The sequence below is a fragment of the Phascolarctos cinereus genome, unplaced genomic scaffold (genome assembly GCF_003287225.1).
Source record: "Phascolarctos cinereus isolate Bilbo 61053 unplaced genomic scaffold, phaCin_HiC Scaffold_5;HRSCAF=322, whole genome shotgun sequence".
In the NCBI taxonomy this organism is placed as follows: domain Eukaryota; kingdom Metazoa; phylum Chordata; class Mammalia; order Diprotodontia; family Phascolarctidae; genus Phascolarctos; species Phascolarctos cinereus.
Genome location: NW_027555958.1, coordinates 274094062 through 274109105, shown reverse-complemented (window position 1 = coordinate 274109105; position 15044 = coordinate 274094062). Strand labels below are relative to the sequence as shown.

General features: G+C 36.0%; 1 protein-coding gene across 1 annotated transcript in view; it reads left to right on the top strand.

Annotated features, from left to right (window-relative positions):
* SMURF2 (SMAD specific E3 ubiquitin protein ligase 2) overlaps positions 1-15044 on the top strand; it is a 168316-nt gene that overhangs the window by 54848 nt on the left and 98424 nt on the right. The window contains exon 3 of the mRNA XM_021000766.2: positions 4854-4962. Coding sequence (XP_020856425.1) covers positions 4854-4962 — 109 coding nt within the window. The remainder of the gene's footprint in view (positions 1-4853; positions 4963-15044) is intronic.

Sequence of the window (15044 nt, the reverse complement as noted above, 5' to 3'; positions counted from 1 at the left end):
CTTCTGATAGAATATAAACTCTGAGAGTAGGGATTTTTTTTTTCATTCTTTGGCTTTGTGTCCTGTGTGCGTAGCACCTAGGAGCTACATAATAAGTCCTTGTTGATTATTATTGATTCCTAGGTAATATGACTGTTTCCTTGTTCTAGGTCAAACCTTTAACATCACCAGAAAGTCAGCTCACTGGGTGTCCCCTAAATACTCTTGCCTAGGCAACTGTCTCTGACAGCCATGACCTATTTTCAGAGCTTGGTCAACCTTTACCTTTGTAGTTTCAGATTTTAATCACCTTCCCTAAACCCCAAGCTCTTTTATAGCTTCTTTCCATGTTGTTACAACAGAAGTGTTTGTTTTCTGTGCAAGGATGGTACAATCCTCTGCTTCTCCCTTAGTAAGAGAATTGTTTGGAACTCATCTCTGAATCTGAATCTACACTATGAGATGTCTGATCTTCACTCTAAAAGGTCCTTAAGTAGTTCAATGAAAACTTGCCTGTGGGCCTCAGATTTCTTATATGTAAAATGAAGAGGTTGAAGTACATGATCTCTTAGATCTCTTCTAGATCTAGGAGTAGTATCTTAATGTCAATATATATATAATCACAGATTTGGCAATATCATCTGTGACCTTGATTTTTCCTAACCAATGTATGTGTAAAAAATGGTGGGGGGGGGCATAAGTAGAAACCATTTAATCCTTTATTTCTCAGTTTAAAAACTTGTGTGCTCACACACTCACGTGCACACACACTAAAAACTCCCTAGGTAGACCTTGAAAGGTTTGTGGATTTGTTTCAGGGGCAGGAAGGTACAGAAAATGTGGTCCATTCTGTTCATCAGTGGTCTAAGGAATGAGAATGTTCTCAGCTAGTAGCAGCAGGTAGTGTTTATTGGAAAGGGAAGTAAGTAGAACAATCCCTTATGTATTGCCAGAGGTTTGGACTGTACCAAAGTTGTAGTCTTCACTCATTTGGTACTCTCTTTGAAACCATCATCTCTGTTCTTTAACCCCTCCAATCAAACAACCTCAAACCTTCCTTCTGTAGCTCCTTCCTGAGGTCTAGTAACCACCACTAGGGCTTAGAGCTAGGGGAAATTACTTTTGTAGATAGCTTTTGTGGGAGAAGGGGAGGCAGGAGGCAGGAAAGGGCTTTGTTGATATCCTGTTAAGCTAGTGTTAGAAGATGGGAAGGACACATCTGACTTTTTAAGTTACTATCCTGCATTTTCATAAAGAAACATTTATACATGATGCTTTGATTCTGCAGTACATTGAGTAAAGTATTCCCTATTATAAGTTAAATGTTTTTTCTCCCTGTCTAGAAACCTCCTGTCATGGATAACATTTTTTGGGGAAAAGTGGCAAGTTAGCTTATGCCTGGACTTTGGAAACACATTTCATTCTAAATCTGTGGTCCTTTAAATTTTTTTTTTTTTTTTTTTGCTATGCAGTGGGATTAAGTGACTTGCCCAGGGTCACATAGCTAGTGAGTGTTCTGTGTCTGAGGCCGGATTTAAGCTCAGGTCCTCCTGACTCCAAGGCCAGTGCTCTATCAACTGCATCACCTAGCTACCCCTTAAAAATTATTTTTGTTTTAATTAAATGTAATGCAGATTTAAAAAATTGATTGTTGGTCAGAATGCAGCCTATGTTGTTAATAATATGTTGTTGAACTTCTGATATGTACTGTCTTAGCAAGCATTTATTAAGTACTTAGTAGGTACCAGACACTGTTCACAACTGTATGAGTAAAAAAAAATGTAAATATTAATATGAGGTGTGACTATAAAATGTTGACATAGCTTTGGAAACAAACTTATTAGAACTTAAATAGATCAGAATGATTGTTGTCTCCTTCAAACAGTCACCTTGGATAACATATTCTAATGATGCTGCTATTGTTCAAACCTGTTTTTTTTTTACTTCTTTCTTCTTTTTAGAATTTTCTTTATATATAACAATTATCCAATGGAAGTAAATCTTCATTTGAAGTCAGTTTTGTTGAATTAATGAAATAGGTAATCAGGTTAGATAATGGCATTTTTTGGTACTTTTGGTACCAAAATCTTGTAAATTAATTCTGAAGGCAATGCTAAAAGCATTAGCTTCATTAGAGGCAATGAGTCAACAAGTACTTACTATGTGCTCAGCACTGTGCTAAGCCCTGGGGTATCAGTAAAAGCAAAAAGAAAAATAGTTCCTGCTCTCTGGGAGCTTCCAGACAATGCATAAAAGGGAACCAAAAATGGGGGAAAGGGTAGGGCAAAGCATGGTACAAAGTATACAAAATCAGAAGCAGAACTAAGAGAAGAATGAAGTATGACTGGCCTGGACCACTTCTTAGAATGAATGTTCTAGGAGGAACTCAGCAAAGGGAGCCCCACAATCAGAGAGTTGTTTCAGTGTAAGAAAACCATAGGTACTGAGGGAACTGAGGCAGCATGGGGCAGTGGATAGAAAAGTGGATAGAAGCCTTGGGTTCAAGTTCAACCTCTGACAAATAACTGTCTCTGTGTCCTGGTCTCTTAACCTCTCAGTTCTCTAGGCATTTCTAAGACTGTAAGTGGCATATAAGGTGAATTAGTAGAAGGAATTTCCTCATATGGGCATTCTCTATACCAGTCAAATCATAGGTCATGTCCTTGTCCTTATCATTAGATTATGTATATGGCCTACCAGGGTGACTCTTCAGATATTTATGAAGCACTTTCTGTGTGCACCGCTTTAGAGTAGTCATTTTTTTTTCCTTTTGGCTAGGCAATGGGGTTAAGTGACTTGCCCAGGGTCACACAGCTATGTGTCTGAGGTCGAATTTGAACTCAGGTCCTCCTGAATCCAGGGCCGGTGCTCTATCCACTGCGCCATCTAGCTGCCCCGAGTAGTCATTCTTTTAAATAGAGAACTTGTTAAAGCCTCTTCCATTGTTTTCTTTTGGTTGAACTGAGGAGTTTTCACCTCCTAGGTAGCAGCTGACAGTAGGTGGCAGTGCAGACTATAACCTCTCTTTTCTTCTTCCAGACTCAATTCTTTTTTTTTTAAACCATTTTTCTTGGTTCAAGGCTAGATCCCCTTTACTCTAACAACTTGAGTTGAATAACCTGTACATTTACCAAATCTTCATCTCGGCAGGTGACTAGACTGTAACCAGGTGGTGCTATGTGCTCTGAAATCACAAAATAGTTCTAGCATTCTGGAGTCCTCAGTTTCTAATTCTAAAGTTCCCTTGTTGGTCTTATTAGAAATAAGGAACTGAAGCAGTTGTTGCATTGTCCCTATGGACTTTCATAGTTTCTTCAAATAGAAGTCTCAAATTTGTCTTTGCCCCTTCCAGTTAGTGAAATTGCCGGTCTGAAAGGGGCACAGTCTTATATATTATACTGAAATTTTATAAGTTACTAGTATCCTCTTTGTAGTTTTTGGTCATTCCTCAAGTCCCCTCATTTATCAAGTATTATTGGTTCTTTCTTCAAAATGTCTTCTCTCTGCCATTTCTTCCCTTTTATCTCTTCTGCCATTCTAGTGTTTTCTTATCTTTCTTACATGGATTACAACAGTTTACCAACAGAGTTTGCTGATTTCTGTCTTTTCTTCTTTCTAGGACCATTTGCTTCTTGGTGAATTTTTCTAAAACCCTACTTTAATCATATCACTCCTGGTCAGAGACCTACAGTGAGTGAGTGGCTTTCATGTTATAAACCTAACCTATCTATCCAGTTTTTCTCTTTTACTTCCTAACCCTCTGCTCTACTGTCTTCTAAACATATGCTTATTTTATCTTTGTGTATTTTAATTTGTTCATGCATCCTGCAATACATCCCTTTTTCTTTACATTTAATTGAATCCTTTCCATCCTTGAGGATGTGCCTTAAGTCTCACTTAGTCAATAAAATTTTAAATTCTAATTCATACTTGTTTTGTCCCTTTTCTGAACTCATCATATACTGTATAATGTTTTTTTGTTGTTGTTCAGTCATTTCAGTTGTGTACAACTCTTCATAACCCCATTTGGAGTTTTCTTGGCAGAGATACAGGAGTGGTTTCCCATTTCCTTCTCCAGCTCATTTTATAGATAAGGAACTGAGGCAAACAGGGTTAAGTGACTTGTCCAGGGCCCCACAGCTAGTGTCTGAGGACAGTTTTGAACTTAAGAAGATGAATCTACCTGAATTCAGGCCTGGCATTCTATCCATGGTGCCACTTAGCTGCCCTGTATAATGTAATAGTTATTATCCGATTATTTCTTATAGTTTAATCTTGTCTTCCTTGAAAGTTCTTTGAATTCAATCAAATCTATCAATCCATCATCTTTTACATTAGGGGAGATATCCCTTACAATGCTAAGTGTATAGTGTGTATACAGGAAATGCTTGGTAGCCAAGTTTTATAACTGTGAAGTTAAAAAGAATGGGCAAAGAATGAATTCTTCAAATGTGAGAAGACATGGATGGATTAAGCATTTGCCTGGAAGGATGTGATGCATTAAATCTTTGAGGGGTTCCTTCCAACACTATGACTTTTTTATGTTAAAAACATAAATTCAAATTTTAGGCTTTTGTAACTTAAAAGCAGAAGTATTTGCAACAGTGAAAAATATGTAGCATTTAACGTTTAGGGAAATTACATTTCTTTAATCTTCATGATGTATATTTGGAGCTAAAATGACATGCTTAAAATAGAATTAAAGTACTGATAGTCTTTAAGTTAATAATTGCCATGTGATTGACAACTAAGTGATCATTGGTAACTTTGGAGAGAGCATTTTGTTTAAAGTATTGCTACAGATATGTAGTAATGTCGCTTCTTATATCAAAAATATCCTTTTAAAAAGAAAATCTCCCCATTTTTTCCCACAGGACTTCCTGATCCATTTGCTAAAGTGGTGGTTGATGGATCTGGACAATGCCATTCTACAGATACTGTGAAGAATACACTTGATCCAAAATGGAATCAGCATTATGACCTGTAGGTTTAAAAGATTTGGAATAATGCATGTAATTCAGATTTGGTGACACAACATCTGAAAAAGTGTAGAATAATTGAAAATGAATATCTTGAGGAAGAGTTGTAGCCTGGGTGTGGTATTTGGTCTTCTGTTAGTTTGTTTGTTTGTTTGAAAAGATCATCTATTGTCATAGCAAGCATTATTCTTTTGTTATGTATTTTCATAACCAGTAGTTACTAAAGAGTACAACTACCCTGAAGCTTATTCATGATCTTTTTTGACTTAAAAGGGATCATTTTACTCAAAGACTGGGAATTCTTTTCTGTATGGTTATTTCTTGTTGTTGAGTTGTTTCAGTCATGTCCAACTCTTTGTAATTCCATTTAGGATTTTCTTGGCAAAGATGCTGGAGTGGTTTGCCATTTCCTTCTCTAGCCTATTTTACAGATGGGGGAACCTGAGGCAAAAGTGACTTGCCCAAGGTCAGGTAACTAGTGTCTGAGGCCAGATTTGAACTCAAGATGGTTATTTCTAGAGGTGGGAAAAGGCAGAATAAAATCAGATAACAGCAAAGCAGAACCTTAGCTTTAAGCTTTCAGTTAATTTGTTTAATTTTAGGTCATTTTCTAGGAGAGTAAAGTCTGAAATCATTTAATCAACAAACATTAAGTACCTACTATGTGCCAGGCATTGGGCTAAGTGCTATGAATATAGAGATACGTGAATGTATGTATATATGTACAAGATCCACATAAAGCAGATTCAAAATAACTTTGTGTGGCAAGGTACAAAGAGTTGGAGAGGGGGAGGGGGAGGGGAAGGGTAGAGGAAGGAGGGTCAGCTGCTCCAGCAGGCTAAGTCTTAAAGGAAGTTAGGGACTCTAAGGGGTAGAAATAAAAAGGTAGTGAATTCTAGACATATGGAATTGTCAGGGCTTCAGATCATAGAGATGGAGCATGTCATGTGTGAGGGTAGTAAGTAAGCCAGTATAGTTAGATTTTAAGAGTATATAGAGAGAATTAATGTATGAGAAGGCTGGGGAGTTAGGACAAAGTCAGATTGTGGAAAGCTTTAAATGCAAAACAAGAATTTATATTTGATCCTAGAGATAATAGGGAGCCACTGGAACTTATTGAGGAAGGGAGTGAGATGTAGAGACCTGTACTCCAGGAAAATCACTTTGTTGGCATTATGGAGGTTGGATCATAGTAGGAGGAAAGACTTGAGAGTAGGACAGCTACTTAAGAGGCTGTTGCGGTAGTTTACTTGAGAGGTGATGAGGACCTGAACTAAGGTGGTAGCTTTGTGAGTGGAGAGAAGGGAATTGGTGCAAGATTGGCAACTGACTGTATATATGAGAAAAGTGAGAATGAGGAGTCAGGGATGACCCTAAAGTTGTGAACTTGTGTGAGTGTAAAGATGGTGGTGTTCTCAAGAGTAATGTGGAAATCTGGAAGAGGGGTAGAATTTCAGGAAAAAAATAGTGATCTGTTTTGTTGAGTTTGAGATGCTTAAGGTATATTTAGGTTGAAATGTCCACTGGGCAGTTGATGATAAGGACCTGGAACTCAGGAAAGAGATTGGGGCTAGATACATAGATCTGAAAGTCATCTGAATAGAGATGATAAATAAACCTGTGTGAGCTGATGAGGTTACTAAGTGATGGTTTAGAGAGAAAATAGGCCAAAGACAGAGTCTTGGAGGTTCATCCACAATTAGTGGTTATGGCACTGATAACAATGTAGCAAAGGGAGACTGAGAAGATTTAGTCTGATAGATAGGAGGAGAATCAGGAGAAAGAACAGTGTTGTGAAAATCCAGAGAGGAGAAAATATCCAGGAAGATAGTTTGGCCAGTAGTGTCAAACGCATCAGGTATTGAAAAGCTGAAAATTGAGGAAAGTCCATTAACTTTGTAAATTATGAGATCATTGTAATGTTAGAGAGTGGTTTCATTTTAGTAATGAGATCGAAAGCTAGAATGCAGAAAGTTTAGAGGAGAGTTAGAGAAGTGGTATCAAGTATAGAAGGCTTTTTTGGGGTGTTTGGGAGAATTTATATAGAAGATATACAGAGTGTTTGAAAGGAGGGATGGTAGGATCTGTTGAGGGTTTCTTAAGGAGAGATGAGACTGATGTATGTTTGTAGGCATCAGGAAAAGAACCAATTGATAGGGAAAGATGGAGGTTTAAAGCATGGTTGTGAGAATGAGGGGATGGTAGTGGTACAGTCTTCTGGAGAAGGCAGGAGGGAATGGGATCATGGGTGTACATAGAGGGGTTGGTTTTGAGGAGAGAGGCTGTCTTTTCAGCAGAGAGTGGAGTAAAGAAAGAAAAAATAGTGGAGGAAGATGTCAAGAAGTTAATGAGATAAGAGAGAGAAAGGAGAACCTGAGGTGAGTGGCCTTGATTTTCTTGGTAAAATTTGAGGTGAAGTCCTCCTGTGGGGAGAGGGGGATGTATGGGAGACTTCAAGAAATAAGAGGTTTAGAATAGCCTTTGATGATTGGGATAGAGAAATGATGAGGAAGGAGTAAAATTCTTCATGAGTTTACTCAAGCCTCAGCTACTTACTAGTTGTGTGACCCTGGCCAAATCACTTAACCCTATTTGCCTCAATTTCCTCTTTCATAAAATCTCCTGGAGAAGGAAATGGCAAACTACTCCAGTATTTTTGACAAGAAAATGGGGTTATGAAGAGTTGGGCATGAGTGAAATGACTGAACTACAACACAGGCAGCTAGGTGGTATAGTGGATAGAGCACAGGGCCTGGAGTCAGGAAGACCTGAGTTCAAATGTGACCTCAAACACTTGTCACTTAATCCTGTTTGCTTCAGTTTCCTCATCTGTAAAATGAGCTGAAGAAGAAAATGGCAGACACTTCAGTATCTTTGCCAAGAAAACCCCAAATGGGGTCATGACAAGTTGGGTGTGTCTGAAACGACTGAACAACAACAACAAAAGACTTATTGCTGCTGTGATGGGATCCAGCCTTTATAATTTCAAGTCTTTCTCAAGTCCTGTTCATCAGCATGAATAGGGATAGAGGATTCAGATAGTGAGAGTATTCCAGATTTGGGTTTTATCAAGGTAGGAGTGTTGATAGGACAGGTAGAGAAAGGGTTTGAAAGCAGAGTTGAACTGGTTCATTTAGAGTGGGTGTATTATTATGTGGTAGACACCATGCTAGGGACTGGATGAGGTGATACATCCAAGTTTTAATTTTTATTTCCTCTAAGTATAACTGATTTAAGCATTTTTCCTCATAAAGATTAAATCTACATATACACACTGAGATACATGTTTTTGTACACATATACACATATATATTCTTTTGAATATTGTGTTTTCATATCCTTTGGCATCTTATTTTGTGTCAGTTCCCTATCAGATTCGCATATTTGACTTCTCTGATAGCTATTTGATGAAATTTTTAAACTTAGGTGGTTTGATTTTATTTGTGTAAAAATCTATTTTTTTTTGTAATTGAGATTATCTTTTATTGTTTCTAATATGTGTTCATTTACTACCCCTCTTTGATCCATAGCTAAAAAAAAGATATAACCTTTCATTCCTCTAATTTTTATGGTTACTTTTTATATTTATATTGTATTAGTCCATATGGAATTTATTGTGGCATATGACACACTTTTGGCTTAATTGTATCTAACACTCAGGGGAGATACCCAAAGAACATATCACTCTTGCAAATAAAGTCGAAGCAATGTAAAAAAAAAAAGAGTCAGAGGGATTAGAACAAGAGAACAGGCATTAGAGTTTATACTGGGATTTTCTCTTTGGCCATTTAGATATTCAATATCATAATAATTGGAAAGAGTAAGAGGGGGTGGGAATTTACTAACCATTGGGGACTGAGCCCACGCTGAGTGTCAGTGGATAGAGATCAGCTTATAAAGGCAGATGGGTAGAATGTGATGCCCTCATGTTATGGATCATACTTTATAGAACCAGTGGTGATGATCTTGACATGTTCAATTAAATGATCTTTATGTGTTTTGAATACTTATTGATATTGGAATAATGAAGTCAGGATGTATGCTTACTCAAATAATGTTGAATTCCAGTTTCTCAAATTTATTTGGTTTTTTAATTTTTTTTGTGTGTATTAAAATTTTTTTTTAATTAGAACTTGTGATTTCATTGGTGTAGAGAACTTAGGAAGAAACCTCTGACACCAGTGCACATAGTCTTCCTACTGCGTAACTTATAGACTTAGAGAGTTGCCCGGGCCACTAAGGTTAAGTGCATTTGCTCAGGTTCAGATGGCCTGCCAGTGATGAGGTGCGATGGTGTCATGTCTTTTTGACTGATACTAGATCAACTCTCTATCCACATATATTATCAATTATGTTTATAATTTTATCTAAGTGATTGGAAGAATTTGGTGGATTCTGTAGTTTCATAAAAAGAAATAATTTCATTCTGTAATTTCATTGTTGTGGATACTTCTTCCACTGATATTAATTATAATTCATCACTGCATGGTTAACTTCCTGGTGATAAGCCTCTTCAGATTTCCATAAGGCTGGTCTTTGGTTGAAAGACAAATGTTGATAGGTATGGGAAACCTTTCTAGCTTGGGTAGGACCTGCTAGAGAAAGATTGTCTTCTGCTGGTGCATCCTTCAAGAATTGCCTCCATGCAATGATTAGGAACATAGAATTTTAGCTGAGTGTTCTAAAGTACTGATGCATTAATTTTTTTCCCCATTGCTTTTTGCTGCACTTGATACTAGTCTTCATTTTTACCCAAGTTTTGTTGACCAAAAGAAATCCATATTAATTTGGCTCATGTGATGTTCAGCTCCTAAGTGGGAATATGCAGTTTCATAGCTCTTTGCAGCAACAACAAAAGTATTGTAGGAAAGGAAAACTTTGACCCATCATTTATTCCTTTTTTTGTGTGAGGCAAATATAGGAACCATGATCTTTCTCTTTTCCTCAGATAGACTTATCAGATGGTACATGTTTTAAAGTTACTTACAGCATTATGAAGTTAACCCCGAATGTTCTGCTTTTTTTGTATTCTACCTAGCCCCCATATCCTCTTTTTTCTTTGTTTTTGATTGCTGAACAGTGAAATATTCAGAGCTAATAGATGATATAATAAATGATATAACTTTTTTTTCCAATTCAGTAAACATTAATTGCCTACTATGTGTTAGGCACTATGCATATAAAAAGAGGCAAACCACAGTCCCTACACTCCATTAGATTACAATCTAATGAGGGCGACAGCATATAAACAAATATATACAAAGCAAGGTGTATACTGGACAAATAGATAATTAAAAGAGGGAAAGCACTGGAATTAAAAGGGATTAGGGAAGGCTTCTTGCAAAAGGTGAAATTTTAATTAGACTTAAAAGAAGCCTGGGAGGTCAGTACTCCAAGCTGAGGAAGGAGAGCTTTCCAGGTATGGGGGATAGCCAGAGAAAAGCCTAGAGCTGAGAGATGGAATGTCTTGTTTGTGAAACAGGCTGGAGACAGGTATCATTGAATCAGAGAGTATGTAGTGGGGAGTAAAGTTTATGAAGACTGGAAAGGTAGGAGGGAGCTAGGTCAAGAAAGATTTTAAATGCCAAACAGATTTGCCTTTAGAGGCAATAGAAGTCACTGGAGTTTAATGAGCGTCAGTGAGTGAATGAGAGAGACACAGAGAGACACAGAGAGAGAGAAGAGAGAGAGAGAGAGAGAGAGAGAGAGAGAGAGAGAGAGTGTGTGTGTTTGATTGGACCTGAGCTTTTACAGTGGAGAGAAAATTCAATTATCTATGAAATCTAATTCACCATTTTGATCTTGTCAGAATGAGTATTACCAATTAAAATCAGTGTATAAGTTCAAAATCTTAAAAAAAAAAACCCTGATAGTAGAATTAAATAAATAAACAACTTTTTAAAGGTTACTTTTGTTAGATTTTTCATGGGAATCTCAAGAAGTAATAATTTTGGTTACTTAAATTTAATTTGCGCTCACTTTATTTTCTTAATTTTTAAAAAAGTAATATTTTACTTTCCTCCCAGTTACATGTTAAAACAAATTTTAACATTTTAAAGAAAAGTTTTGAGTTCCAAATTCTATTCTTTCCTGTCCTTCCCCCTCCCTGAGACAATAAGCAATCTATTCTAGGTTATACATGTGCAATCATGTAAGACAGTTCCATATTAGTCATTTTGTACAAGAAGACTAGAAAGAAGGAAAGGAAGAAAGAAAAATAGCATGCTTCAGTTTGTATTCAGACAGTATCAGCTTTTTCTCTGGAGGTGGATAGCATTTTTCATCATGAGTCTTTTGGGATTGTATTACCGAGAATAGCTAAGTCAGTCACAATTCTTCATTATATAATATTGCTGATACTGTGTACGTTGTTCTAGGCAATATCAGCTTCCCTAATTTGTATTTTTATCTGGCATTTCTGGAGAGAATGAGAGAATAAGGTATTAAAAATGAAGAAAGATCTTAAACTTAAATTTATGTCCCCATCATCATCTTTTATTAATAAGAGAGGTTATTATTTGTTGTTTTCCCTTTGTTTTGTCATTTTGTTGTTGAAATGTTGTAAAACAAAAAATTATGTTTTTGCAATTTGGTTTCATATTTTAGAATATTGAATCTGAATTCATAGTCAACTAAAATAAGTACTTTTAAATAATACTAAGTATAATATCAGACAAAATTTTAAATACTTTAAATAATACTTATAACCTTGTTATTATGTACTTCAATGAAAACATGATCTCATAATTGCAAATATTCCCTTCAGTGATACTAATTGCAGGTTATCTATAGTCTCACTCTGTGTGGTTTTTGTTCATGTTCTCCCATGTTACTGTAGAATAATCTTAAATTTGTAAGTTGAGTGTACAAATTTCCTGTTAAGAAGGAATTATGAAATAGCAGGTCATTAGCACATAAAGGGAGATCATCACATAGAAGATGTCATACGTGTAAAAAGAACACTGTACTGAGAGCCAGGAAATCTGTATTGGTTGTAGCTCATCCATTAATTAGAATTGTCAGATTAAGTCATTGTAGCCCTCACTTTGGTTGATCATTTATAAAAGGAAGAAATTGGATTAAAGGATCTGTGAAATTCCTTCTAGCACTAAAATTCACTGATCCTTCAATTACCTAACAAGATTACCTTTAAATCATAGAGTCTATTATTAAAGCCTTGGAGGTAAGGGATGGAAAGGACTTGAGAGATCACTTGGTTCGTGCTCATTTAATAGATGAAGCAATGGAGACATAAATAGGTAAAGTGGCTTGCCCAAGGCCTCACTACAAGTTAGTGAGAGAATTGGGGCTAGAATTCTGGGATCCTAATGTACTAAAAGTTGGGTACAAATATGAATAAATCTAAAAGAAAATAAGTGTGCTTGTTGCATAGGTAACTGCATTATTGTGTCTTCTCATTTGTAGTTGTGATTGTTCAAACCTTAGGCTCAAATCAGTTCACATTAGACATTTATGATCCTCCTAGATCACACATTGAGTTTCCTTTTGGTTGTTCATTTGATAAATATTTGTTGAGCATCTGCTATACATAATACTATAGGAGACACATAGACATGTTATATAGTCCCTGCCCTTAAGGAGCTTATTCTCATTGGTGAGTTAAGATATCCACATTGTAATGTTGCAAGGCAGAAGTTGTCACAGGGATGCCTTAAAGAAGGGGATAATTAAAGATGATTTATCAGGGGGTCTCGTAAAAGGGGAGATATGTATAAGTTAGTCAGTTGATTCGTGTTCCCTCCTTGATCACCTCTATTTTGCACTTTTGTGTTCCAAATGTAATAGAAGGGCACTTTAGAGATTGTCTGCTTTGCCATAAGAGCTCAGAGGGAATGATAATTATGGGCACATATATTGGGAAAGATTTCAAACAGGAGATGGTCAGAATCCAAGTTTTGAAAAAGCCATGACTGAGAGAATCAGAAATAGCTTAGTAGTATTATTATAATGCTATGGCACTTTAGTAAAAATTCATACTCAACAAATCTAGACTTGTCCAACGACACATAAAACACAAGGAAACATAAATAGATGCAGCCCAGAATTATGAGACTCTTTAGAAATGCTACTTCCCCATACCACGAAAGTTTCTTCTTGTCTTGTTGTTTTTTGTCCTTCAAAAACAACTTTTGACACAGAATGAGAGACTAGCCTTTAATACTAGAAAATATGTGCTATTTCTTATAACTTTTGTGTGCTATCTATATCACTCTTAGGGAGGGTAGGGAAGGAAGGTCACGTCCTCATCATGACTGTTGCAGGTGGTTGCTTCATTGACATGCACACATCTAAAACTATTTTGCCTTCCTGATAATGATTAGTGATGGAAATCGAATTGTATCTTAGAGGATAGGAAGGAACAATTCAAATAGAGAGGAAGGATAGGGCACAGCATGAACTAAAATTCAGAAACTAAGTGAATTAGCTAGCATTATTTGCAATGGGGAAACATTAAGGTTTTTTCCATTAAATATAGGATAAAGGAATGATGCTGCCTTTCTCCTGTTATTTGACATAGTTCTAGAAATGCTAGTGATAGCAATAGAGTAAACAAAAAACATACATTGGAAAAATAATAGACATTATTCTTATGTGCATATATCATAATAATTTACTTAGAAAACTCGGTAGAACCAATAATGAAACTTATTGAGGCAGTTGATAGCTTCTGCAAAGTAGCAGGATATAAAATAAAACCACAAAAATCATCTACACTTCTACATAGCAGTAACAATCTAGGTGGAATTGATAGGGAAATCCCACTCAAAATAACTACAAAATACATAAAATATCTGGGAATCAGTCTGTCAAAGGATACTCAAGACTTAAAGAAATAGAATTACAAAACTTTTCAAAGAAATCAAGAATGACTTAAATAATTTTAAGTCTTTTTATTGATCGTGAATGTTTGTGCATTACCAATAAAATAACAATTATAATTCTACCTAAATTAGTTTTCAGATTTAGTACTATGCCAATTAAAATACAAGAAGTTGTTTTATAAATCCAGGTAAAATAATAGCAGAATTGATTTGGGAGAATAAAAAGACCAGACTCTCAAGGGGAAAGCAGTAACAAACAAAAAAACAGAATGTGGGTAGATTAGCAGAGCTAGACCTCAACTTATGTAGTAATCATAAAAATTATTTGGTAGCTGGTTGAAAAATAGAGAACTATTTAGTGGACCAGTTATAAAAATAAGAAGCAGAACTCAGTAACCCAATATTTGGTTAAATTTGAGAATACTAAATACTTGAGAAAGAATTCTCTCTTTGACCAGAACTGCTTGGAAATCTGGAAAGCAGTGTGGCACAAAATAGGTTTAAAACTAGCATCTTGCATCAAAATAAATCCAAAAAATGAAGGAAAGCATGGAAGTAGAGGATGAAGGAATTGAATAGATTACAAAAGGTTAAGGTAGATTGTTTCAGTTATATGAAATTAAAAACAAAATCAGTGCAGGTAGATAAACTTGGGAAAAATTGTTGTGTCAGATATCTCTGATATAGGCAAAACCCTATCTGAAACATAACATATAGATTCTAAAGGCATTCCTAATGGATAAGTTGTCAAAGGATATAAACCAATAGTTCTCAAATGAAGAATTTTTAAAAAAAATTTATTAATTTAATTTTGATTTATCAACAATCACCTCCATATGCTTTTGAGTTGAAAGCTTTTCTCCCCCTCCTCCCCCCCATCCTCCCCAAGACGGCGCACAATCTAATATAGGCTTTACATTTACATTACATTAGTGAAGTTGTAAGTAAAAATTAAAACTAATAGGAGGAACTATCAGAAAGATGAAACCAAACTCAACAGAAGGTAAAAACAAGTGATAGCGATTTGACTTCCATAGTTCTTTCTTTGGATGTGGACAGCATTTTCCTTCCCGAGGCCTCTGGAGATGTCTTAGATCCTCGTAATGCTGAGAAGGGTTCAGTTTAACAATATTAGTCATTGCATAATGTGGCTGTTATTGTGTACAAAGTCCTCTTGGTTCTGCTCACTTCACTCAGCATCAGACCATAGAAATCTTTCCAGGTTTTTCTGAAGTCAGCCTGT